General features: G+C 36.0%; 2 protein-coding genes and 1 long non-coding RNA gene across 3 annotated transcripts; 1 reads left to right on the top strand and 2 right to left on the bottom strand.

Annotated features, from left to right (window-relative positions):
* The first annotated feature begins 3312 nt into the window (after window positions 1-3312).
* Window positions 3313-11586, top strand: LOC124303332 (scaffold protein salvador-like). The gene is made up of 7 exons (XM_046760428.1): window positions 3313-3731; window positions 3861-3934; window positions 4168-4295; window positions 4656-4883; window positions 4996-5217; window positions 5319-5624; window positions 10587-11586. Exons 1-7 carry the CDS (start codon window positions 3641-3643, stop codon window positions 10687-10689), a joined length of 1152 nt encoding a protein of 383 aa, XP_046616384.1. The 5' UTR covers window positions 3313-3640; the 3' UTR covers window positions 10690-11586.
* Window positions 11587-12110: 524 nt separating this feature from the next.
* Window positions 12111-18764, bottom strand: LOC124303337 (uncharacterized). The gene is made up of 2 exons (XM_046760435.1): window positions 18535-18764; window positions 12111-12354 (listed from the first exon to the last, which is right to left on the bottom strand). Exons 1-2 carry the CDS (start codon window positions 18743-18745, stop codon window positions 12179-12181), a joined length of 387 nt encoding a protein of 128 aa, XP_046616391.1. The 5' UTR covers window positions 18746-18764; the 3' UTR covers window positions 12111-12178.
* A 613-nt stretch (window positions 18765-19377) lies between these two features.
* Window positions 19378-20726, bottom strand: LOC124303341 (uncharacterized). The gene is made up of 3 exons (XR_006907897.1): window positions 20563-20726; window positions 20212-20370; window positions 19378-19528 (listed from the first exon to the last, which is right to left on the bottom strand). It is a non-coding gene; the product is annotated as an uncharacterized LOC124303341 (long non-coding RNA).
* Between the last annotated feature and the right edge of the window lie 5131 nt (window positions 20727-25857).

Genomic DNA, 25857 nt, shown 5'->3' with positions numbered 1-25857 from the left:
CGGTGATACCCTTAATGGTTCCCTGTTCGCTTACACTCTAGAAGCCTGAGCACATAAAATAGCATAAGACGTAAGTAGAATACAGAAGCCACGGAGCATGCGCACTTGTAAAATCTAACGAATAATGCGCATGTGCGATAGCTTCTGTTTTTTGCTTAAGGATTATGGAAATTCAATCTCCGTAAAAATCCATAGACATAATCAGTGACGTAAAAGGAAGAAGGAGCGCTTAAAACACTAATCGTAACATTTTCAGTCGTTCGTTTCATTCCCGAAGTAAAAAACACGAAAATAGTTGTACTTTTCATTGATCAATCTAATGAAACTCTGCACCGATAGTGACTGATATAAAGATGCTTTGCCTTGCCTTTCCGTAGCACAGATGAGTACGCGCCGATGTTACACAGAACGATCATGCACAAAATTATGCTATACATGATTGACCTACACAAAATGATCCTACACAAAATTCATGCTGCGGAAAATTATTCCACATATAAATCATCCTTCACGAAATTATAAACACCAAGTATTATCCTGCACAAAATTATACAACACAATACTATCCTACACAAAATCATCCTGCCCAGAGTGAAAATCTGAAGAAAAAAAAATGTTTAATGGGTAAATGTCACACGTGTGGGCAATTAGAGCCAAAATGTTGCAGCTTTACAAAGCCCATGTCAATTAACTCAACGAACTGTATAGGTATAGAGATTTAAGCAATATGAATCATAACTTTGAATTTAAATCATAACTTTTTTCGAACATAGTACCATGTATGAAGCATTGATGGAAATGACAGTTTTCAGTCATCGTACGAAGTTAGTCCTTTAAAGTATTTTTCGTGTAGTACAATATTGTGTAGCATAAGTTTATGTAGGATAATATTGGGTTGCATGATTTTGAACAGGATTGGTCTGCGTAGCATCTTGGCGTACTAAATTGCTATAATGCTGTCGGGTTTTTCACTCGCTGCATTTAGTGCGCACCAGTGATATATTATACACTAACTATATCACGACGTTTTGCACTGGTTGCACACGGTACACACTGAGTGCAATTTCCCTAGTGTTAAACCAATAGTAGAAGCAGAATCCTAGTGAAATCGCACTCGATGCGCACAAACTGCAGCCAGTGATTTTTTTATAGGCCGGCAAGTGAGGCTGTCGTCCCATGGTGCGGAATTTATACCGTCTCCGCGAACCCGGAATCCAGTGACTTTTCAAGCCCCAATCAGAGGCGTTCCGGAAATTCCGTTCCGTGTGCTCTACCAGTATTTGCGAACTGTTAAACAAATCTTTTGTTTCTGTATAACGAACCACGGTCTGTATTGTCAGACCAGGTTCTATCAAAGCAAGTAATTCATAGAAAAGTCCGGGTGTCATCCGAAAATAATTCACGTATTTGTCGTTGTCAACTGACTCCATTTCGCTTATCAAGTTGTCACTTGCACTCTGCTGAAATCGCATCTCTGCAGTAAATATCGGGCGAACCCAAAGTTTACGTTTATCACAATCGATTTCTGACTCCAAAACATCGTAAATGCACATGAATCGTAACAACTTGTGGCGAAGCACTTCTCTCTGTCTCGGCGGTACTGCCTTCCATTTCATCCATACAGCCGTGATGGATACCAAGACAATATTACAATTCCTTTACCAAAAAAGAGATTAAACGCGAAGAACAAGCATGTAAACAATACATATGCTTGTGTGGGTAACACGAATCCGCTCTGCAGCATCGGGTATCCCATAACACGGAATGCACAGGCCGGAAGTTGCCGACACCTAATCACAGTAGCGCATTTCCAATTCAGGACCTAAAAGGAACGATCGCAATTCGCAGGCGATCGTTCCATGCATGTCAATTCCGTATCATGGGACCGTAGGAAGAATGCATCCCGTAAATCAGTGGAGCCAGAACGCCTCTGATTGGGGCTTGATAAGTCACTGGATTCCGGGTTCGTGGAGACGGTATAAATTCTGGACCATGGGACGGCAGCCCTTAGAGCATATATCACGGCACACGGAAACAAAAACAATTTCGAATACAGGTGATGAGAGAAATTAATGACATTGTAGTCAGGACGGCTAGGTGGTCTAGTGGAGTAAGTCTCCGGCAAAGCATCTCTAGATACCAGGTTCGATTCCTGGCTCCGTCGTTAATTTTTCAACTTACCTGAAAATTTTCGAAATTGCATTCTTTTTAGAGCATATTGTGCGCTACACTGAAATGATACTGGAACGATCACTGCGATAGTGGGAGTTCTGGAGAAAGAGATAGACACTGGTCACTTTCCGTTTATGTCGCTTTTCTGACACAACAAGACATTAACTGATTTCATTAACCTATTTCGTTATATCCGACCAATTACATCACTTAGTGTCGATCTGTGTGAGAAAACTGATGTTAAAGGAAAGTACGCTTTCTCTGAAATAAACCTCCGCATAAAGAAGAGAATGAATATTAAACTATTTGTGATGAAATGAGTAGCTTTGTGTATTTTGTATAGACCGCTGTATCACTGCAAAAAACTGATAAAGAATCAACTGATTTATTTTCTACTTTATTCCTCCTCTTAAAATTCATATCACTTATGGAACTCAATAATCTTTATAATCTGATATTTCGTATCTTTGTAGGTAGCCTACAAACAGAAGACCGATTTGCCAAATATGGCTGAAATTAGTATGTAATTACGTCCAGATTCGGGGGTGTGAAAAAGCAAGGAATTTTTTTTTCGTCAGCTTCGAGCTGTTTCGAATATTCCAAAGTGCCAGAACAGCAGTATAGAAAACATTAGGAAAGGATATTCCAATCTTTCTCGTAGATGTATATTAATATTGTACTAATTGTTACCTGGCCAATCTTAATATTCGCTGGGAATGACACGAAACGAGGATAGTGATTGTCGAACTTGATGCCATGTTTTGTAATCACTATTACGAAAATATGGGGATTAATCATCTGAAAATAGTTCAAATGAATGTTTACAAAGGTTGATTTGTAATCAATGACAACGCAATCCCCCAGCCAGTGGTGCAACATCTGCTCTAATTATAAGAATGCCCTACAGGCTGGGATTTTATGGGCAGCATCAAAGTAATTCACTGAAAGTTACTAGCACATCCGGCGCAAGTTACGCCACTTGAAGTTCATTCTTCCGAACAAAGGAGCAACAAACGCAAGACATTTTTTTATGAGCAGCGCTGCTGCTGCGGCAAATCACCAAACAGGTGTTAGTATTTTTCTAGTAAGTTACTAAACTGCTGATGCTTTTTCCTGCCCATGAAATCCCACCTTAAGGGTAAAGGGTGTAACAGACGGACTGCGCGTTATTGTGTGGTTATCCGAAGTAGTTGTCAGTTCACGATTTGACATATTGAAGTGGGAACGGGGTTAATTCCCTCGATAATTTTTAGTTATTCATTTCGTCCTAAAGTAGTGATTATCAAAATGTTGAAAAATTTTACCTCGTTACAGACATTTGTATATTATGAAAGCCCAGTCCAGTATTAACACATACCCGCACGGTCGAAATAATATGTAAACGACACATTCGATATAAGTCCTTTCAATGTAAATCTGCTTCATGTAAGGTAATTCAATTTGCAACGTTCACAAGTGTACGATAAATATGCTGTCACGTAAAAACAAAGATTTGCGTACAATTAAAGAAGGCGTCGTTGGGAAATATGTTAAAAAAGAAACACCCCCCGAAATGCCTAGTGAGTATTCAATTGCTTTATCACTATTTGCTGCGCGAAAACGACCAGCAAGCATTCTTAGAAGTCTATAAACTACTCTTTGAATAACGTACTCCTATAAGTTTATATAATGTTAAATTGCCTACTTAGTTATCAACGTATGGACAACTGAACCAGTCAGAAGAATAAGAAGATTTAATCAATCATCTATACCATCGTCTGCGGTAAGAGTTTTTGATTGTTGCTCAATCAAAGCTGTGAGTATGCACATGAAAATGAAAAAGCAAGAGTTGGGTATTCATTTGTATAAAAATACTATGAGCAAGATCATATAAAAGAATAACTCATTCGTAGTATCTCATGAGCTGCTTTTCAGTTTTCTCACGATGGCGTCGGTAAACATGCCTGACCGCTTCAAAGTTTATAAACAAACCTATCATATCTGTCCTTTTTATAGCCTGTAGTTCAACAGCCAAGTATGGTCCAAAAATTTGGAAACACAAAAACAACCATGAGCGCAGTTGGATTAGGAAGTCACGAGGGCAAATATACACCCAATAGCTCGGTTCCAGATTTAGCTCAAAGGTATGCATATTCCAATACTAGAAATGTATTTGATTTTTGTTGATCCTGCATAATTCTATGAAAATATTTATTTTTCCATTACTTTTCTTTCTACCTGCAATAAGATCACTTGTTGCATAGTTAGAATGTGCCAACATTTGGTACTTTTCTTACAGCCAACTACATGTTAGTAAGAGGCTTCCTACACAACGGTTGATTATAAAATTTCATCTTATAATTGAATAGATATTATCGACATTGTTTGCTCTACACAAGTCTAAACGAATAGCAACATTTTTCACATGTCGATGCTTACTTTGAACAGTCTCTGTTCGATTTTTGTTATTCCTATTTGTACACTAACTAATCATTTTTCAACAGATTTGCCAGCCTTTCTGTTACTTCCAGCGACGGGACGACCTCACGTACTCCGACTCCGATGTATCATCCTGAATTGTCCCCTGCAATTTCGCACACCTATGTGAACCAATATGCTGGTTCTGAATATCATTTGGATAGGATTCAAACACCTCAATTACCTTACCTGCCTTCTGAAATTGATTTAGGTTATGAAGATTATAATCAGACTCCGTATTGCCAAAACTCTGGGTAGAATAATTTGGTACCTTAGTCAATAATCAATAACATGTTGTGTAAATTATTTTGTACTCCTGTATCACTATGCAATTTCATTGCTTATGTAGTTCTCATACTTATTCAGGTACAATAGGAGGCACTCGGAGAGACCAAGTTCAAGAGGGGAACCACCAGAAGAGTTACCACTGCCACCAGGCTGGTCGGTCGACTTCACTCTGCGTGGTAGAAAATACTATATTGATCACAATACTAAAACTACGCACTGGTCTCATCCACTGGAAAAAGAGGGTCTACCGACAGGTTGGGAGAGAATAGAATCTCCAGAGTACGGAGTATATTATGTGAAGTAAGTTGTTGTGCATTTTTTATGATATTAACTTGCGAAAGCAACAATGTAAGGTGTCGCATGGGAAAACATCGATGAATATATTTCCTTGTCTTTTTCAGTCACATCACAAGACAAGCACAATACGAACATCCATGTTATCCTTTGGAAATGCAAGCCGTTCGTGTTGTTTCACCACCACGCCACACGCATTTTCATTCCCATAGCGTTCTAGTTCCAGCAAATCCTTATCTGAATGAAGAAATCCCACATTGGCTTTATGTATACAGCAGAGCATCTGTTGCTTTGGACCGGAAATTGCGCTGGGAGCTCTTTCGTCTTCCTGAATTGGATTGTTTTAATGCGATGCTCACCAGACTGTACAAACAAGAACTAGAAGAAGTTGTAATGCGATACGAAGAGTACAGGTTTGTGTTACGTTTATGTTTCTTGATTCCTCATCAGAAGTACAGAACAAATAGGTAGCAGCCCGCTAAACATCGTCTAGTCTAAATCACAATTACTTGAAATAAGTTAAATGAAAAGTAACGAATATTTAACATAAGAATCTGGGTGCTTCAATTATGCTGAAGCTACTATCTAGCGGTCAGGGAATTCCGAGAAATAGAAAATATACAGGGCTTTTGAATTCCCTGGAAAATGAGGAAAAATTTTTTTGTGATTCTGTATGACTTGGAATTATCAATATTTTCTTCACATTAGATGTCACTAATCAATTCAGTTTCATTGCTATAATGTATTATACATGTATTTTGTTCAACACATGGTTTATTTATCTGTTGCAAAAAATTCTAATATTTTAGACAATTTAATCCCATTGCCGCTTATATAATCCACGTGTTAGAGTAGTATGAGATTTTTCGAGGTGTAGAAAAATTTAAAATTACGTCCACAAATCTTAGAATTTTCTAAACTCTGCATCTGTCTGACATCTTGTATTGTAGTTCAATACCTTACTCTTAATGAAGTTTGCCGTTGGGCTGTGCTATATTGCATAGAAATAGACATAGATATGCTATACGCTCCATAACAGAGCATACCTCACTTGGCACTAGTAAACGCACATTATGATGCATGTAGTCTAGCAATTCAGGGTAGGAACGTGACTTACCTTATGCCAGCCATTGGACCAATACCATTCAGGTAGATCACTTTTATGCGTGGCTGCTTCTGTTGTTTCAGAATACTCCTATCTATTGCCTGATCAGTCGTTGCTCACAGAATGCCGCCTCTGTGGCCACATCGATCTAAATTTTCAGAAATGATAGCCCTTGTATCTTAAAATATCGTAAAAACTGCAGTATTGAATATTCTCATGACCCCATTTATATCCATGCATGCTAAGTTCTTATTCCACACAAACAACTTCTACAATCAAGTCATCTCAAAGCTGCAAAAGAGTGATCATTTTTTAAGACTTCGTCATCTGAACATTATGCACTTTGACCTTCTCTGAATATGGTGAAGCTCTTCATCATATTCAGTGAGGTCTGTCAGACCCGTCATACTAGGTAGAAACAATTCTATAGAATTGTTAGTCTGCAAAATTGATTTCTGACGAATTAGGTTTCTTCTGGACCTTTTCACTTTTTTCCCTTTCTTAGCTCAGTCTTGCATTCAGGATCGACCTTCCATGCTTAACACAGCTCTAATTTTTACCCTAGAAGGTTGGTTTATCCGAAACCCCTACCTTTCATATGTATTGTGAAGTAGATTTTCCTTACCTCTAGCTACCCGGAAGTACTTGTGAAGTAGCCAAGTACTTATCGTGTTCACAATAATTTGGCGACCCACGATGATAGCTAGAAAAAGAATCATACGAAAGATATCGCAAAGTTTTGGTGGGTGTCTGGGCTGATCAACAGGCCGTCTAAACTCAACCGTCACTGGTTCTCGGCTACTGCAGCACTCGGTAGCTCAGTATGGCGGAGAGAGGAGAGGTAAATTTCGGAGAAAAAGAAATGACACTTGTTATAACCCCAAAATTAACAAAATAAATAAAAAAAAGTATATTCTTGATTGTGCCCATACAACAAAACAAAAAAAAAGCAACAAAAGAGTCTCAATTAAATAAAACTGGGAAATGAAATTCAAACTCGGTTGGTATTCGCCAATCCCGAAACAAAGTGCCAGCCAACAAAAGGAAAATATAGTACTAGTGGACTGAACTACTCTTATATAAACTATTGAGCTTTCTAGCTCACAATACAAGATCCAAATCAGTAACCTGCAACTAAGTAAAGGTGCTAATCATCCCAAATCTTAATCCACACCATTCACGTAGTTCTAAAACTTACAACTAAAACACAAAATAATACAAAATGAAATGAGAATAGCCTTGTCTAAACTAAGGCGCTAACCGCGGGAAATTAATTGTCAATTTACGTCAGCTGACTCACATTCTACAACACGAGAGATTTCATTATTTTCGAAAGTGGCTGGAGTTTAAAGAATTTTTGTTATGAAGTACTGACCGTAATAGCGTCGCGCTAGTTCGCTAGAACTCCCTGTGCGTTAAAGAGGACCTGAATGCAAACACGTAAAAATTGTAAGGCTGGTCACGTCGTTCAGGAGCCAATTCGTAAATTCAAGTTTTAACTCGATCCGGCTTACCTAGGTAAAAGATTTTCTGCAAATTCCCATATCCCCTGTAGAAATGTAGGTGCTTCTATTGAACATCTTAATTACGGCATAATGATGGATACCAACCCGTCTCTCCCTCACCCCGCACAAGCTAATCACTTATTTGCTACGGAGACATACCTGAAAAGGTATTTAATATTATTGTGAATACAGCTAGGCAAATATTTAGGAACACAAAAGTGATGCGGTTTATTCATTTTTTATGAAAGAGTCTTCATTAACCCATTAACGCCTGAAATACAGGTTTCCTATATTGCAAGTTCAATTATGTGCCACTTAACAGGAATGAAAAATAAACTTATTCGAGATGCATATTGGGGTATTTTTGAGGTCCCTCTTTCGTTTGGCACCAATAGAAATACATAATAACCTTAAAAATTCATTGATTTTGTTGTTTTAATTTAAAAAATCGCATTTTTTTGGACTGTTTTTTTCTTTTTACGGTGATTTTCACTGTGGAATACCTTTTCTTTTCATGTAAAACCTATTTAAATGGTGTAATTGAAACTTGAACTAAAAAGATACATACATAGAAAAATTAATTTCAACATGGCGGATCCAATATGGCGCCTGAAATAATCTATGGCCAAGCTCAAGTTTCATGATTTTTTTACACCGAAATGGTCAACTTTAAGAAAAAATTTTATGGAAGCAAAAGTGCTGGAAATAACTCAAGCAATACCCCTGATTTTTTTGAGAATTTTTAGAGACATTTTTGGATTTTTTCAAAAATGACTTCATGCAAAAAAATGAAAAAAATCTCCGAATAATCTGAAAAAATTCACAAGTACTGTTTGAGTGATTCGAAACACTTGTTTTCTATCAAATCTTTTAAGTTGCATTTTTTCAGGGAAAAACTCAAATGTGTCACTCAAATGTGTCACCAGCTGCCGACTATTTGTACTGGGACGTGGCATATGATTATTTACATATTTCTTGTTTTCTATATGTTGCCTAATTTTTACTGTAAGATATTTGTTGCTCATACTGGTAATATAATTCCACTTGACATATTTTTCTCATAATCAGAGTTTGATATTCATTAAGATGTTATATTTTTACTTCCATCAGTTTGCAAAGTACTTGTGTTTACTTTTAGTGACGTTACAAAAGTCCTTTTTTCTCTCTGTAATTATTTTGGGAAGTTATGAGCTGAAAACGACTTGAGTGTGAGTAACTCAGCGTAATCTAAAGAATGTCAAAATAGGTGTAGAGTTGATCGATTCGATCTCTTAATTTTTTCACCCATCTCTTGCCCTAATCGGACTGACAACTTTTTTGTGATGTTTCACTTTTCAAAACCTTATTAATTACATCTTATTGGCGATTTTGAAATCATGCATATAGAACTGAATACACTCACAAATTTTTAGGTGATTACCTTACAGGGTTATTTATTCTTTGCTGAACTCGATACTGGATTGAGAAAGAGCCACTTATCTGGGCACCCGGTAGGACTGCTGTGTCACTGGCACTCTTAATCAGCAATCAATAAATGACACTGTATATATAATGAAATTTAATAGCAGAGAATTTTAAGTGAAAGAATTGACACAAACGAGAATATGTATGTAATGCGGTTTAGTATCACTAACGCAGAAGCTGTAAGAACATACAATGGAATCTTTGACAGTGGCATATAGCAATCGAGTGAGCTGTCATGAAACAGTATACATTATTGAAAATTGAGTTAAAGATATAAGTATGTGGTTGTCATGAGATAAGTTACCGAGGTGTTTTTATTTGATCAGCACGATCTTAGCGACATATTCTTTTGCACTACTGAGTGTGAAATAAGTTCAGTACATTGTTAATGAAGCAATATGTATTCTATTTGCTCGTCGCTAGTATTCTTGTTTCCCAAAGCATGTGTTAAATAGACAGAAATGATTGGCAACGCATCACATGATGACCTTGCGCTCGTACTTTCGAAGTAAGTTTTATTAATGTTAGGAAGTATAGCATAGGCATGACCTACACCCTGCCGTGATGTGTAGATAATTGAAAATAATCAATAATGAAAGGTCATCCATAGTGCGGCATGCTAGACTATCAGAATCTCCAAAAGTACACTGCTTGACATTTCATTTATCTCGTAAGAGCCGTCATTGCAAACCGAATTTCATACTCGTGAATGAGCTTGATACAACTACATTTCTTTAACCTGCACAATGATAATGCTCATCATACCAAAAATAAAGCCAAGGAAACGTTTCCACAAATTTATAATATAAAACTTTGATTTAATTTTAATCCCAGATCTGGGTAACTCTAAATATAAATGAACCAGTATGCGAACATTCCTGACATGTTTTTAAGGTACTGAAGAACACAAAAAGAAAATGCAAGATTGGTAACCTGTTGTCCAGTAGACTTTCTTAGGCTTCACATTAGTATCCTGATTCCATGGAAAGTATACTATTTCTCTTCTCTTATGAGTACTCAAAAGCGTAAAATATATAGTTTTCAATGTACACCCGGGGTGCATCGGCACAGTTAAAAACGCTGTTAGTCATCGTTATGTATATATTCATAACTATCGGCATTGAATGTTTGCATTCTTAGATATACCATTAGTAGTTCATTGTATTTTTACCTGAAAATAATCCACATAGGTTTGCGTTCTGTACTTCACTGAAGATGTTTAATTCAGCAAATAATAATAGTTTTACATAACTTTTAGGTATTTGGAGTTTAATTTTTTCTTTGCATTTTCTTATTTCTAGATCTGCTTTGCTGTGTGAAATGGAACAAAGATTGAAGGAATTGAAACCCGAATCTAGAGGATCAACCGCAGGAGTTGTTGCCCTACGGAGATCCTTGCCTTAAGACTGTAGAATGTCGACAGAAGCTGTAGTAAAGCTTGATTTATTTGTGTGATTGACTAAACAGAGTTCCTTAGATGTCTTATACGAGCATTTGGTATACAGGTATTCTCTTTCTTCATGTGCGAGACCAACTCGCTTTGCCTGAGGTAATAATTGACTATTCTTACGAGAAGCAAACAGAGGCCTGTACAGACATGTTTGATCGTAGGTTTAGAAGTGTTCTGGAGAAAGATTATGGACAAATTATCTTCAGTGCATAAAATGAAAGTGCCTTAATAATCCTCTATTAACTAGTTCAGAACCTATAATAAGAGGAGCCTCATAACTTTGATAAGTAATATTTACATTATCTGCTGCCATAAATTTAATATCATTTTCGGATAGATACAAAATTGAAATGAAACCAAGTGCAACAAGTCTGATCACGATACAGTACACCACTGAACTTCTGTAAAATAAGTAAATATATGTCTTGCTACTTGTCATTGTAATATAATGGAATGTTTTGCAAAACCATCTCGTGGCAACTACTACCTTATTGGTAGATATTACGAGTGAACCAAGTCCTCTCATTGCTTATGGAGGATCATTATCCCGCATCTATACTCTTAGTTTATGCTCGATCCATATTACGCCTACATTGACAATAGCAGTTCGTCTACTGTCGTTAATCAAGAAGAAATATTATGGAAAAGCTAAACCAATGCTTATCGAAGTGGTCCATTCTTTGGAATGAATTTAGTAATTGTAATAACGTTGCTCGCAGTGCTGGTATATGACTCTTCTTTCTCTGAACCAATTGGCGTTCACTTTTTAGCAAAATTAAATGTTCCGTCATTTTTGATGAAAAATAATTTTTAACGAACTAAAACATGAGTGCCGTTTTTCTTTACGTATATTTTATGCAAAAAAAGTTACAATTGATTTATAAAATATTAGATCAAGAAACTTCAAAATTTACCTGGTTTGACATCGATATACCTATAGAATTACTTTTTTAAATATATTGTCATTTCATTCCGTGTGTAGTCACGACTGTTACATATTGATCATAACTTGTCTTCTTCGAATCGGGCGGATAAATTGCATATGGTCCGTAGCTGGTGCAGGTTAAATATAACTGAAATTTGGATTTACTATGACGTAATTTGTTCGAGGCAATCCGACTTTGCGTTTAAATTTCGTAGAGTTCACTCACTGTCAAAAATTATTTGAACTTATCTATATTCCTATGATTAAATAAAATTTATTCATGAACTGTTATGTATCCAGGCCCCACAGAAATCGTTGGATCCCACAACCCCGAGTGCTGGAGTCAAATGCTCCTCTCGTTCAAGGTTATGCACACAGCAAACAGTTGTGTCTTATTACTAAGTCCTTAATGAGATGAACGAAAATTAGCTAGTCTTTTTCATATTACAATTTGTGTTATCATGTATTTTATTATGACTATTTTACAATGTAAAAACTGAAGTATTAATCACCACTTGTTACGTGGAATCATTTCTACTTGACACTGCCTCTTCATTTCCAACAGTGCGTTCAGCGGCCGTTCCAATATACAGATCTTCGCCCTCCTTTATTTCGTATGATCCTTTTATTTTAAACCCAGACATTTGTATTACCTGTGCTTGTGGGATTCCTAGGGTGTGCGCCCAGCTCCTTGCTGCATAATAAATGAATTGGTAGATATGATTACATTGTGCTTTAACGTAATTCGCATTTACTAATTCTTGTACCTCTGATTTTGAAAAAGTTCCAACCAAAAAAACATTGGCTGCATTTCCTTCCTAACGGAAGCTCTCATAAAGTTTTTGAATATTTACGTATGGTGCACTTTGGAAAAAAGTAATTCATTCTTTTTTCAGGTCTCTTCATTGTGTGCCCTAATTCTGATTTACTTCACTTCAATTCAATCTTGTACCGGTACTGTAATGCTTTTGAAATTTCGCCTTTGTTATTGCGAAATTGAATCATTTGGTCAGATTCTTTTTGAATCAGAATTTCGTTAATACTAATTGTTTCTGGCTTCCAGCCATGGTCAATGAAAATTTGACGCAGCAGCGCTTTCTCGACACCAAATTAGTACATTTTGTATCAAGGATGGAAAAAAGGCGATTGCGAGCGTGATGTTTGCCACTCAAACGAAGCGATAGTGCTCATCACGAATGAAATCGCCTTCCTTCCGTCATGCACTTCTTTTTGACCTTTTTGACCTTTTTGACCTAGTCCGTTTGAAAATTCGCATTTCGCGCATGTGAAGCGGGCCCAAGAAATTGGCATTTACATGCGCACTTCGCAAGCAAACGGACATCGAACTTTGCACCCGGTAAAGCGTCCAGGTAGATCCGGCGACTCAGCTCAATGAGAGATCTAAATAAAAATTTGTACAACGAAAATTCGTTGTTTAAGCAATCACGTCGGAATTTTTTTTTAGTCAAAGATCGAAATAAACGGAAATCAAGTTTTTAACACAGGGCTTATTGTGCAATGCCGTTATAACTACAGTATTTTGATAATAACTTTTGAAAAACACCACAATTTGTCACAAACAATAACCGCATATATCACAAATTTCGACTTTTAGAATGCAATTGTGTAATAAAAATCCATTGTCGTTGATTAAATAAACAATATTATCAGTTGAAAAGCCGAATTGCATGCATGCATGCATGCATGCTCGTACGGTTTTCCAAAGCACGATTTTGGTGTAACTTCAATCTTATTATTCAATTTAAACGAATGTTCCAAAATTCACTTTGTGTTAATGTCGTCGATAAGGTATGAAATTTGCAAAAAAAAAAAATTAAAATTTCGCCCAGTTTTTTGCCAAAAATAAAAATTTTGTATCATATTATCTACAGATTGGAAGTGCAGCTATTTTTCCAGAGCCCCAAAAAATCTAAGCCCCCTTAGCACGCCCCGACTAAATACAGCCTTTTGCGCAGGATCTACCAAGTGCATGTAAGAACGGCAATTTTGCGCCTGCTTGAAATGCGCGAAAAGTCATTTTTCCAGGAAGGATAAGACAGAAAAAAAAACTATTCTCATTTTGATGGAGTGTTCCCCAATTTTTGAATAGCTTTACCTCGATGACATTAAGAAGTGACTGCCGAAATTTGAAATGGGATATCGATTTTGATGAGATCTGTTAACCTGATCTTGGTAAAAGTCGAAGACAGCGATGCGACATGGTAGAAATTTAGAAAACTCAGTTTCTTTTTATTTTTTCTGTTTTCATTTATTATATTATTGCGTGTATGAACCATACTCGTTTTGATGTCGCCTACTTTTCAATCAACTTTTCAATATTATTTTTGACTACGGATAGAAGGAGATTGGATTTTCCAAAAAATTACACCAACTAACATCATTATCATAAAGTCACTGTACAAATTTATAGAAATTCATTGGACTAGTTTCAAAGTTAGAACAGTTGCAAAGTAAGTACTTTATGAATTTCTTGAAGACATGCTTCTTCGACTATGTTACCACAGGTAGAGTGGGATTTATTTGCAAGTTTTCTAGGTCTTATAAAATGTCAATGGTCGTAAAAAATTAACTTATTTTTGAGCTTTTCACGTGTTACAAAATTTACCACCAATTTCTTATCACGAAAAGTAGTCAACAAAAATGTTGTACCTCCTGAAGCATGAAAATCTCCATATTATAATTGCAAAACATTGCCGATTTTACTTGAATCACTTTTGAAATAAAATCTTATGGTATCGTAACTTAGTAGAAATGAAGTTTCAACCGGGCAAAATTAAAGTGATGAATTTTCACCTGAACATAGATATAAATAAAAATATTTCGCTCATGGGTTGTTGAAACTTTTGCAAGAATACTTCAAATGAATATTGAAAGTTGCAACCTTTATTATACATTTTTTGGATTAATAAATAAAGTTTTTTCTTTCGATTCACCTTCCCAAACATTACATGCTCTATCTAGCATTCAAGACCGCCTATTTTGTAAGAAATTAGTAGAATTCACGTAGATTGATTCGTTAACGTAAAAAATTTTACCATTACCAACATTGCGTGAATTTTAATTTTGAACCGTTTATAACTTACCACAGATTGTCTGTCCTAATTTTGATTTGATGAAAAAGCTCACCCAGTGCACGCGAGTCGAGAGTGCGGTGAATGGAAACCATACATTGGGTAACTGTCTCGGTAATTAATAAGATGAGGTATAAAGAAATGTTGCGAGATTTTTTAAGAAAACTCGATTTATTAGCATTGATTATGCTAGGCTATTTCAATTGCACTAAGGGGTCGAATTTCGAAACTGCAATAGCTATTTATAGCCAGATTTATTTCAAACCAGGCCAATCTAAAGTTGTAGGATTGATCACCCATGAAATCTCGTCAAATAAAATAAGAAAAAGTGTATGTGTGAAGTTACAAATGCGTCAATTTTGAAAGCTAAGAATGCTGGTTCTACCAAGAAATCAGTATCATTTTTGTTTTCATACCTGGTTTTTCACATTAATTGACAGTATCAACTTTTTTTTAGTGTTTAACCGTGTAGAATGGCGCTTTGAGCAATGTGCAACTTTTTTGCTTCAGTAATGCGTAACCGTGCGTAATCGTCAGAATAGATGAAATTTTACCCGGTAGCATTCTTTTAAGGGCGTATCAGGTGTACAGTCTGGTCAAGAACAGTATGGTAGTTTATCCAATTTTAATGAATAATATCTAACATCCATTGTAAGTGAATCCTACACAAATCACTTGGCATGGATTTTGTTTGACATAAATGTATCATTCTCATCTCTATCATAGTAAAAGATATCTTTTTCGCTTCTATTACTATAGGAAAAAACATAGTTTTACAATTTTTGTGGCCAAATTTGATTTAAAAAAACCCCGTAACTTGGATCAACGAACAGAACAACTGGTACAAGTTGCAAAGTTTTTATTTAAAAAAAAAAGGGAGGCTAAGTCAAAAAAAAAGTTCTTTTCGATTCCTACTCTTGTTTTTCGAGTGACCCCAATATCGATTAGGAGAAATGTCATGAGTATAGAACGATCTGGAACAATTTTCTAAAACTTTTTTTCGTATGTGGTGAGAGGGGCTCACCTCACATAGCTGGACTTTGAAAATGTCAAGTTTTTAGAACGTGAAAAATGGTTTACTTTATCACGGTTGGCTAAATTTCGAACCATCTCAAAACAGCAATGAGGTAATTTTCCGGAAAATGTATCATTACGTCAACGTTACAAACAGTAACTTTATTCAAAAGTTGTTAATAACGGAGGTCTTTTTGTGTACAACAGATAGTTTATTTTGTTTCCTTATATCGAGGAAAGGTTACTTTGATTTAATTCAACTTAAACAAACTCAGTTGCACTTATCATTTTTGATCTGCAATTTCGTCATTTAAACATTTTTACTTTTTCTCGCCTGTGGCGATGCAGGAAAAGTATTGATATGGGTAGAAAATGATTTTCGTCTCATTTCAATAAATTTTTACGATTTCGGATCTTTAGTATACGAAAAACAGATTTTAAGAGAAATGTCATTCTGCCGGTCTGTCCTGAGAAACTCTCGAAATGATCTCAAAAACGGCTGGATGAAAAACTCTGAAATTTACACGACTTTGCATTGAAATTATGGGCATCAAGAATTGCCAGATCTCATTTTTTATTAACGTAGGTTTCCATCGAAAAAAATTCAAAATTTCAATTTTTGTAAACACTTTCACGGTGATTTCGGTTATGGTTCGATGAAAAAGACCTGAAATTCACATGACTACAATCAAGTTTAGACATTAAGGGATCGTCTCAGTGTGAAATTTTCAAAAAATCGTTTTTTTTTGCATTATCGTATAGTACACACTGTTCTCAACATTCTTTCAAATTTTTAAATCGAAATTCAAATTATCACGGTCACTACAGCGTTTCTTGTAGAAAGGGAACGATTTTTCTACCTGCGCGTGTACTAAGGTCCTTAGGTTCTATAACCTTGCAGAATAAACTGTCCAAGCATTTCAGTTCGTTTTTGACATCCACCACGGATAGACATACGAGTGAAACCACCAAGAAAAAAATCAAGACCTGGCATCGCCGATTGATCGTAGGTAAACAATTTATCTAAAATTTTCTAACTTCAATCTTTAAACGCGTTTTTCTCGGAATGGTGTTTTTCAAAACGGTGTCCACTCTCAAAGGAAGAGTTTTGAAGATATCTATTTCCGATTTTGAGAGAACATTCTTAACGTCATTCTCTATCGCGCTATGGAAGTTTTTTATTTTTTTTTTTTTTGATACCTTCCAATTTTTTTTTTACGAGAAACTGTCGAAAAAAAGGGCCAAAAAAAACCTCCATAGCGCGACAGCGACTTTCCTAAAGATTAATAATCTTTTTGAAATTTTTGTTTCAGATCAAAATTGCGGCCACAATCGTGGACACCGTACAGGACCTTTTTTTTAACGTGTCATTTCAACAATTTATTCAATGATTATATACTAAACAAATGAACGTAAAAAAAATCATTTTGTATTCAGCATGAATGTATTTATTTATAAAAATAAAACCAGACCGATTAGTTTATTACAACATTACAAAAAAAAAATCGCGAGTCACACTGAGACGATCCCTTAAAAATTGGCATATCCTGTTTTCTCTGACCGCATGGTTCTACTGGAAAGAACTTAAAAAAAACTCTCAGCACTCTGGCATTTCATAGAACGATCCGACGTTTATAGAAAATTTGATGTAAAATTCTATAAAGCAAATAAAATAATGCAATAGGAACCGACTTCACGAAAAACAAAGAAATCATTTTATAAAACAAAGGAACGTCAACGACAAAAGATTTTGATCGTCCTTGATGGTAATTCCAGTAATGAACTAGTTTCTAAAGTGATAAAAAAAAAAAACTATTTCCCCGGCTTGTTCTGATTGAACTGTATACCTAACACATGGTTCATATAGAAGCTCAATTTTTGCCTAAACAAAGAACGCGAGGTACAGAATACCGTCAACAAAGAAAAATTGTTCCTTCATACAAGTTCCAAAAAAATTCGACGATTTATTCAATATTTCATATCACTTTCGGAATTTCGGCTGAAATACAGTTAGTCGTTTGGCATCTAATTTTTACAAAACAAATCAATTGTGCTACGACAAAATAAAATAGACGTAGAATAATGGATTCTACAGGTTTTTAGTTGATTTTTTTTTTCGATTTTTTTTAGCTTCTAAAAGTATGTTTCAATACATTTTGGATCTATGTGGTTTTGGACCACTTTGGTCTAGATCATTCGATTTTATGTTGCTTTATTTTATTAGAATTTACTGGTAGAAAGCTAATAAATTCATATACTTGTATTTCTTGGAATGAGTTTGAAAAACCGATCCCAGCTAAGTCTCTTAATTTCCAATAAAATTCTGCTCAAACCAAAGATTTACAGCTCCATCGAATGTTGACTTACATTTTCAACGGGTTCCGAGTGTGTATATCGCCTGTGTTGAGCGAAGTCAATATATTCAGCCAAGCATTATGATCAAGTATAAAATATACACTACAATGTCCATATTAAGAACATATTTTGAAGCATCGTTAATTCTGTATATAACCAACACGTTTTTAGAATTGCGATTCAAGTATAAGACCAAATGAGATTTGTACGCGATGCAATAAATGAGAAAGCTTTTTTTGGAGCTTACAATCACTATTTCCAAATTTTCTACTATTCATGATGACTTTTTTCTGTTTAATAAACGAGATGAAAATAATTAGTATCTAATAAGTAATAAAGTTGAAGGGATTAGCCTTATTCTTGAAACATTGGACAAATTATATTAACTAGAGATGAGAAGTGAAATTAATTACCAGGAAGTACGTCTACGTCAGGGACATAACCCTCTGCTCTCATCCAGTCACGTTTGCCTGTGTAACACATGTACAATACACCGCCAAATGCATGCCATGCTAAAACAGCATAGAGTATCGATAGGCGCTTTTTCCATTGAAGTGCACGGTCCACATGTATCGGGGATGTGTTTCTTCTAATAAACAACCGCAACCATCTGAATTGCAACATTCTGTAAAGTGTGAAAATCAACTTTCAACTGACCGTAATTTCATGCACCTATGTGGAAAGGCATTAAGTATTGAACAAATAATACAATGTACTTAAATATTGAGATTAACTAACAATCGTATAATTGTAATTTTAAGATGGAAAAACAAGAATCTGCTTCAGAGATCAAGATTAGCTGTAATATTGTACATCTTTTTGAACGTTAACACTATTGCAAATTACGAAATTATATGTTATCACGCTTTTGTGGATTTATATCATTTATATATATAGGTTTTATAACCTATTTAACAAAAAATGTATCAATTTGGTTTGTGTTGTAGTAGCAGGTGAACAGTGATGCACAAGTTAAAATATAATGTTATTGGTAATAAATTCTATAGTGTTTATAGAATTTTGTTTGAAAGACACCGCTTAGAATTGCTCAAAGTCAATTCAAATTGGCAAATCAAATTAACGGGATGATACTCAAGACTTATAAATCTGAAAATATGAATTTTGAAATGCTATAACTTCTAAACTCTTCTACTGACAATGAATCAAAAGTGAGATGGATTGTTTAGCGCTAGAACGAAAGACTTACTTTTTTTTACCTTTAAACAATAGATTAAGGTGAATACCCACCACACGCATTTTTTGTTCGTAAATTCGTTCCTAGAGCAATAATGGGACCCGTAAGTAGACGAATCTTTTCGTTTTTCAATGAGGAAGAGAATGGCGCATAGTGAAGTTAATTTCATTGAAGTTTAATTGGTGAAAAATCCATTCAAATACCAAGCAGTGCTGAAAAACAGCAAACACGTCATTTTTTAAGCAAAAATTCAGATTTTTTATTCTAATCAACCCGTTGTCAAATTTCGAACGCGGTTTTGGAGAGGATACATCAGACGTTTAGAGGAAAATTATCATTGCTATTTTCTGTTCAAAGATATACCTATTCGGAATTTTAAAAATCAAAAATCAGAGAGCTCAGGTATGGAAAAACTTAATGAAATGACCATAATATATTCTTTTCAAAATATACTCTTCTGGTTGTAAGATACAATATATATTATGAAAAAAGGTAATTTAATCAGTATCATATTTTATTTTTTTTTTCTACTGCCGTTATACAGTAGGGTGGTCTATTTGAGTTAACACAGAACAATATCTTGAGAACAACGCATTTCACGGAAAAACGTTTGCAATAAAAGTTTTATAGTTCGAAGGGGGTGCAACACTGTGCTATCGTACTTTTCATTCGATGGAGGTTTAAAAGGTCATTTAATGGTCGACATTGTTTTTTCTTTGAACATGCAGCTTTTTCGACAGATTTGCATTTTACAAAAAACAATCGTCAACCTTTTATCCCAAACTGTTTTTTCTAAGACATCAATTTTTCAACATATCTCAAAATTGATGAAGGCATCCAATAAAACAGTAAAATATGAGAAAAAATTCATAACAATAGAGGCCCAAGATTATACCTGTCAAGTTTAATATACTTTTTAAGATGCTTTATAAAAGATTCATCACAGTGTAGTGAATGTTCTCTTTTAATGCCACTGGGCACATTTCTGATTCCCTTGTTCATATTTTTTTGAAGTAGTTTGCACCATGCTATAAACTTCTTCTTTAAGGTAGGCCTATAAAAAGAATTAGGAATTGTAAAATCTAGTGACCGAGCAGGAATGTGTATTAGCCTGCCTCTGCCAATCTAGCGATTGGTATAATCTATAAAAAAAAAAAAGCAACATTGACCTCAAAATGCCCGTGTAAACCTGTACAATAGCACAGTTTTCTGCACCCTTTGAACCATGAAACGTTTTATTGCATACCTTTTTTTGTATAATACATTGTGCTCAACATATTCTGCTGTGTCAACTTAACTGGACCACCTCATATAATGGGTTGTAAACTATAAAAATCTTGGTTGTAAATTATATATGATTATTTACGGTCCAGTAGCGTAATAATAGCTAGAATATATACATTTTAGCAAAAAAAAAAAAAAAAAATAATAATCTTACTGCATCAAAATGCTAATGGTACAAGGAGCTAGATGGATATTCATCATGTGTGAGTATACTTATATCCGCTGTCAAAAAATTTACAGCGCTATCGACCTGTCCCTAATCGTAGAACCTTGAACTGAATTATGGTGCCGGTCCAGAGTTGCCAATGACACTCAGAACTCGGTACCGTAGTTTAAAGTTGGCTTGGGATGGATATCTACCCCAGTCTGTCGTTTGAGAATTAATTCGTACTTAAATTATCCAGATATGGATTATAGCTAGATCATGAAGAATACATTATTTAAAAAAAGTTTGCAGAATCTGAATTAATTTCACATGAATTTAGACATAGATGTATACATAAATGTGAACAATAATTGAATTGGTTTTCTAAATCTGAACATATCCCATCGTATGAATTCAAAGTCACCTCAGATTTGAAATCCTCAGTACTATTCAAAATAAACCTGAAAATATTTTTCTTACAGTGACAGCTGAAAAGTTATCAAAAAAAAAAAAAAAAGAACAGCTACTATTGCAACAGAAACTATCTTTACTTTGGTCAAACCATTTTATTAATAAAATCTCATGTAATCGAATAAGGTATATGAAGATCGGAGTTCATATTTGCGGATGCATAAATCTTGAGGATCATACCAACAGGTTAGCAGATATCCCAGGTAATCCTATCACGTTGAAGAATGTATGCGTAAAGTGGTCAAGATTTGAAAACTAATTACCAGAATTAATTACCTAGAAGTCTGAGTATTCAAAATATCATGGATAACCTTTCTACTGCGTTAACATAACCCGACTAGTGCCAGAGTGAGCTATCGTTTCATACCTTGGATGTATATGCTTTAATTAAGTCACGGTCAGCCCCTTGACACACGCTGCTAAAAGTGGTTCGCAAAATGTCCCACGATTCTGCCGCCAATCTCCACCACTAGTGGCGCTAGTAGTTGTCTGACAGGCTTGCGCGCAGAGATGTGGAGATGACTCTGTTGCGCGCGGTCAGCGAGGGCAACTAGCGTGTCAGAAGTCTACTAGCGCCACGTAGAGGAACTAAAAAACGGGGACAAAACGCGTACAATTTTTTAGTGTACGAGCAGTGGCGAGTGTCAGGGGGCTGGTCACGGTCTTCTAAGTTTAGTACTAGACGGCAGCGCCACAGCAGAAAGGATTTTGAATTTTCATAGTAAATTGGCGGTTATTTCAAATCTAATAGAGTACGTAATAAATACCGTCGACTGAAGAATATATGTAGCTGTGTTATGAAGGGGCATCCATAAAGGACGTCCACGCTTATAGGGTGGGGGAGAGGTTCGTCGACATGATTATTGAAACATTACCGACAATCGCTCATTTGGGATTTCCGATGCGATTTTATTTTCACCAAGTTGAAATGAAGCGTGGAGCCCCCCCTTAAATCATATGAAGAATTTTATTCTTTTTTTCTCATGGAATGATTGTTCATATTTACATAGAATTTTTGATACATAATTTTTATAGTATTTTTTTCACGTCACTTGCGACTTTAAAGAATTAAGGGGGGTCTACGATTGTGACCATCGGACGTTTCGTAGGGGGAAGAGGCTCGAATATTGTGACCAACTACGACTCGGCCGGGGGGGGGGGGGGGGGGCAAAAATTCGCAAAAATTTTCGGCCGTCCTTTATGGATGCCCCCCAAGCAGTACACGAAAATTCACTGTACTCCTGGAAGCGCAGATATCTTTACTCTAGTCTCCATGTGTGTAACATCCGACTGGAACATGGGTATGTTTTATCGACTATTATTATTGCATATCACTTTCAACTAACCAAACTGGAAGTACGAGAATCTTTTAACCATACGGTATTAAAACAACTGTCTAACTATTTGGAATATCCCCAAATAGAGATAACTATGAAATTCACTGACCAAAGCTTAAGAACCACATTACGAGATCTTCGCTCTACAAAGAGCTATAATATTATTATACGTTATTATATACCATTATCATATTAACACCATTATATTCAATTATTATACAACACTCGACAGTGCCATTTGCGCATTCGGAGCTGAGAGCTACACTATAAGCAACTTACGCTATACCATATAGCCTGGAGTATAGAAGAGTGTCAAACCATAGACGAGTGTATAACCAATGTAATGTTAAGATAGATGCACTGCTGCAATAATCCATAGAATCAGGGACTGTAAAACTTTCAAAACCTCAAATACCAATTATCCAGCATGAATTATACTTTCCTCCGTAATGCCGTATTGTAGGCAAGGCGTGCAGTGTTTTGAAGGTAATGCAGATCTCCGATGTGGAGCCATACAGAGCCCCATCTGGAGAACACATTAGGAAACCTAACGACGAAACGGTTGAAGGTAAATCAACTCACGGAATGATTTTGTAAGGTGAAACAACCAAATAGAATTACAATAAATATATCAATACACTAACAATCAACCCTTTTAAGTGCGCAAAGCTTAGACCAGTTTTGAGGTAAAACATAAGAAAACACATCCCTAGCTCCTTACAGGTATTGTACCACACCAAGGAATAAACTCAAAGATGTATACGTGGCAACGCTCAGTAACAGGCAACCAACAAACATAAGAACAACGTTCTAATACCTTCCAAGCCGATCTATATCAATATAAGAATTAACAATTACAGAAGAATATATACGAATAATATACGAAAGCACACATGTGAACCTGCTCTAAAAATTATCAAATTGTCAAATACCCTAAATCTGTTAAGATTGTTATAACACAACATTTAAGAATACTCACAGCAACGTAATTCTAATAATATTAAGCAAATAGCAACTATGTCTCATAAAAAATCGGTATGGTACTCCAGGCGAATAACGATAGTAATCAATTATATTACATGTGCAATTCTACATATTTACATGCTATCAAACTAACAAAACGACAAGTAACCGATATGGTAATCTTAATATATAGACTTTGTAATGAACAGGATAGTAAGAATATTTAAGAAATAAACTGCTTTCGATCCCCGAAAATGCACACGGCACTAACGTCCACCACGAAACATGGGTCACCTCTAAGGCACGCGCAGTGTGATCACCATATCAGGAAATAGCTGCTAAAATCGGCCCAGGTCCTAACACCCACGAAAAGGGGCGAAGAAGCACGGTAGCCGAGGGGCCAAGGGGGCTTGCTGCCCCAACACCAAAGCCCACGCAGAGTGGAAAATTACAGCGCAACGACCCTCCGTCTACACCACTGCACCAACACAGTGTTATATCATATGTAAAAAGCTTTCAATATAGTAATAGCTCACGAGCTAAGAGCACGGGCGAACATGCGGCGAAGATGTCGTGCCCTAATTTTAATTCTTAGAAAAAGGGGAAAGGTGCGCAGAAGTTGAAAAAAGCTAAAGAAGGGGATCGTTCTGCGCAACGATCGATACCCATAAAAACGGCGACCGATCATCGGATCGTCCTCTTGGTTTCTACCACTAGATTCGTTATCTTGTCCCGGTACAGTCTCGTGGTAAAATCTTTTTGCCTTTTGCATTTAAATCTTTCCTACGAAGTTACTCTGTCCAAAACTCCAGCGAGCTTTCAACTCCATTTTTGTCATATTAATTTAAGATCTAACAACTAAGTAACCCCGTTGTTTGTGACTTGAAATATTGAACTCATAAAATAAATCCAAGTTAATCAAAGTATCCAAATATATTAAAATCATTCATTCCGTTAAATCCTCTCACCAATCTACGCTGCAAGTCATCATATCAAGATTATTCTCAAAAGGTAAGCCAATTAATTAAATCTTTCATCCAACAATTACTCCTTCCTCGGTTCGTTCGATTAGAGCGATAGAATGACCATTGTCCGGTGTATTTCAATACTTTATCGGTAATTGGTGACCCAAACTACTGATGTGCGTCCAACTGTAGCTATGTAAACGATTCCAGTGTCTAGTATCTGGAAATTTCCACCATGTACCGTACCGACGTCACAACTGTGTGGTATGGCTAACTTTTGCAGATGCTTACAATAGGTTTGTTCATGCTAGCTACACTTTCTACACTTTCGTGGGTAGTGTACACTTGCGCGTTCGTTTTAGCGGACGTGACGTCGGATGGCGCTGTTCGTTTTACAAATGTCACTAGACTTTCGTTACACTTTGGCCGTGTTCGAAAATTGACTGACAGTACTGTCAGCAATCTCTTATCTCATTTGCGCTTCCGAGTTCATGGACAGCTCTGTCCTTGTCCTAGGGAATTTTTAGTACTGGCAGTCAATTTACTTTGGTCTAGACCAAGTGTAAAAAGTGTAAGAAGTGTAAATGGCCGACGTACACTCCCTAGCAATCCCTAGTACACTACCCTAGTTCTTTTTACACTCGCGAGTGTAGAGTGTAGCTAGCACGAACAAACCCAATGTAATGTACCGTGCCGGGTACACGCGTGACGCCATAGTACAGAGACAAACCTACATCATGCCAAGGTCCCTAGCATCATGCAACCGCTATCTTACAAACCTACACCGCAATCTTTCTCGGCTCGCTGCCTTTTTATGCCGTAGAAAAGCAAGCGCACATTCCAATAATATATCAATTCGATGCCTGAATGTAAAATCGTGGTTGTATATGTGGGGCTTTCCACACCACACATAATCAGTAACGGTTGACCATGATAATTTTTAATTTCGCCAAGGATTTTTTCTACGTTAGTACGACTCCTGAAAAGCAGCCAAAAATTTTTTCAAACGTTTTTGTCACTCACCTTTACCCCATGATTTTTTAAACCCATCTTAAAAACACCCAAATTGATTTTTATGAAACAAAAACGAAGAAAAGAATGATTTCTACCAGTCCCTAGCAACTGCCTGGTGTAATTGAAAAATTCACAATCTTTAGCTTGAAGTATTCTTGAACATAAAAGTGTGAATAATGTGGTTAAAACCTATTTGGTTTTATCTACCTTGAGAAAAGAAGCAAAATCGTGGTAATTATACGACCATAAAATATCAAGAACAAAAATGTACTCCGTGAAATCTTTGTACGGTTCTGAAATTTCAAAGTACGATCCATTTTCACTTTGAGTACGACCTATTGCCACCAGAGGGTTGGCAACGC

Source organism: Neodiprion virginianus, chromosome 4 (assembly GCF_021901495.1).
Source record: "Neodiprion virginianus isolate iyNeoVirg1 chromosome 4, iyNeoVirg1.1, whole genome shotgun sequence".
NCBI lineage: Eukaryota > Metazoa > Arthropoda > Insecta > Hymenoptera > Diprionidae > Neodiprion > Neodiprion virginianus.
Note: the sequence above shows the minus strand (reverse complement) of the source record. Positions and strands in the feature narration are given on the sequence as shown.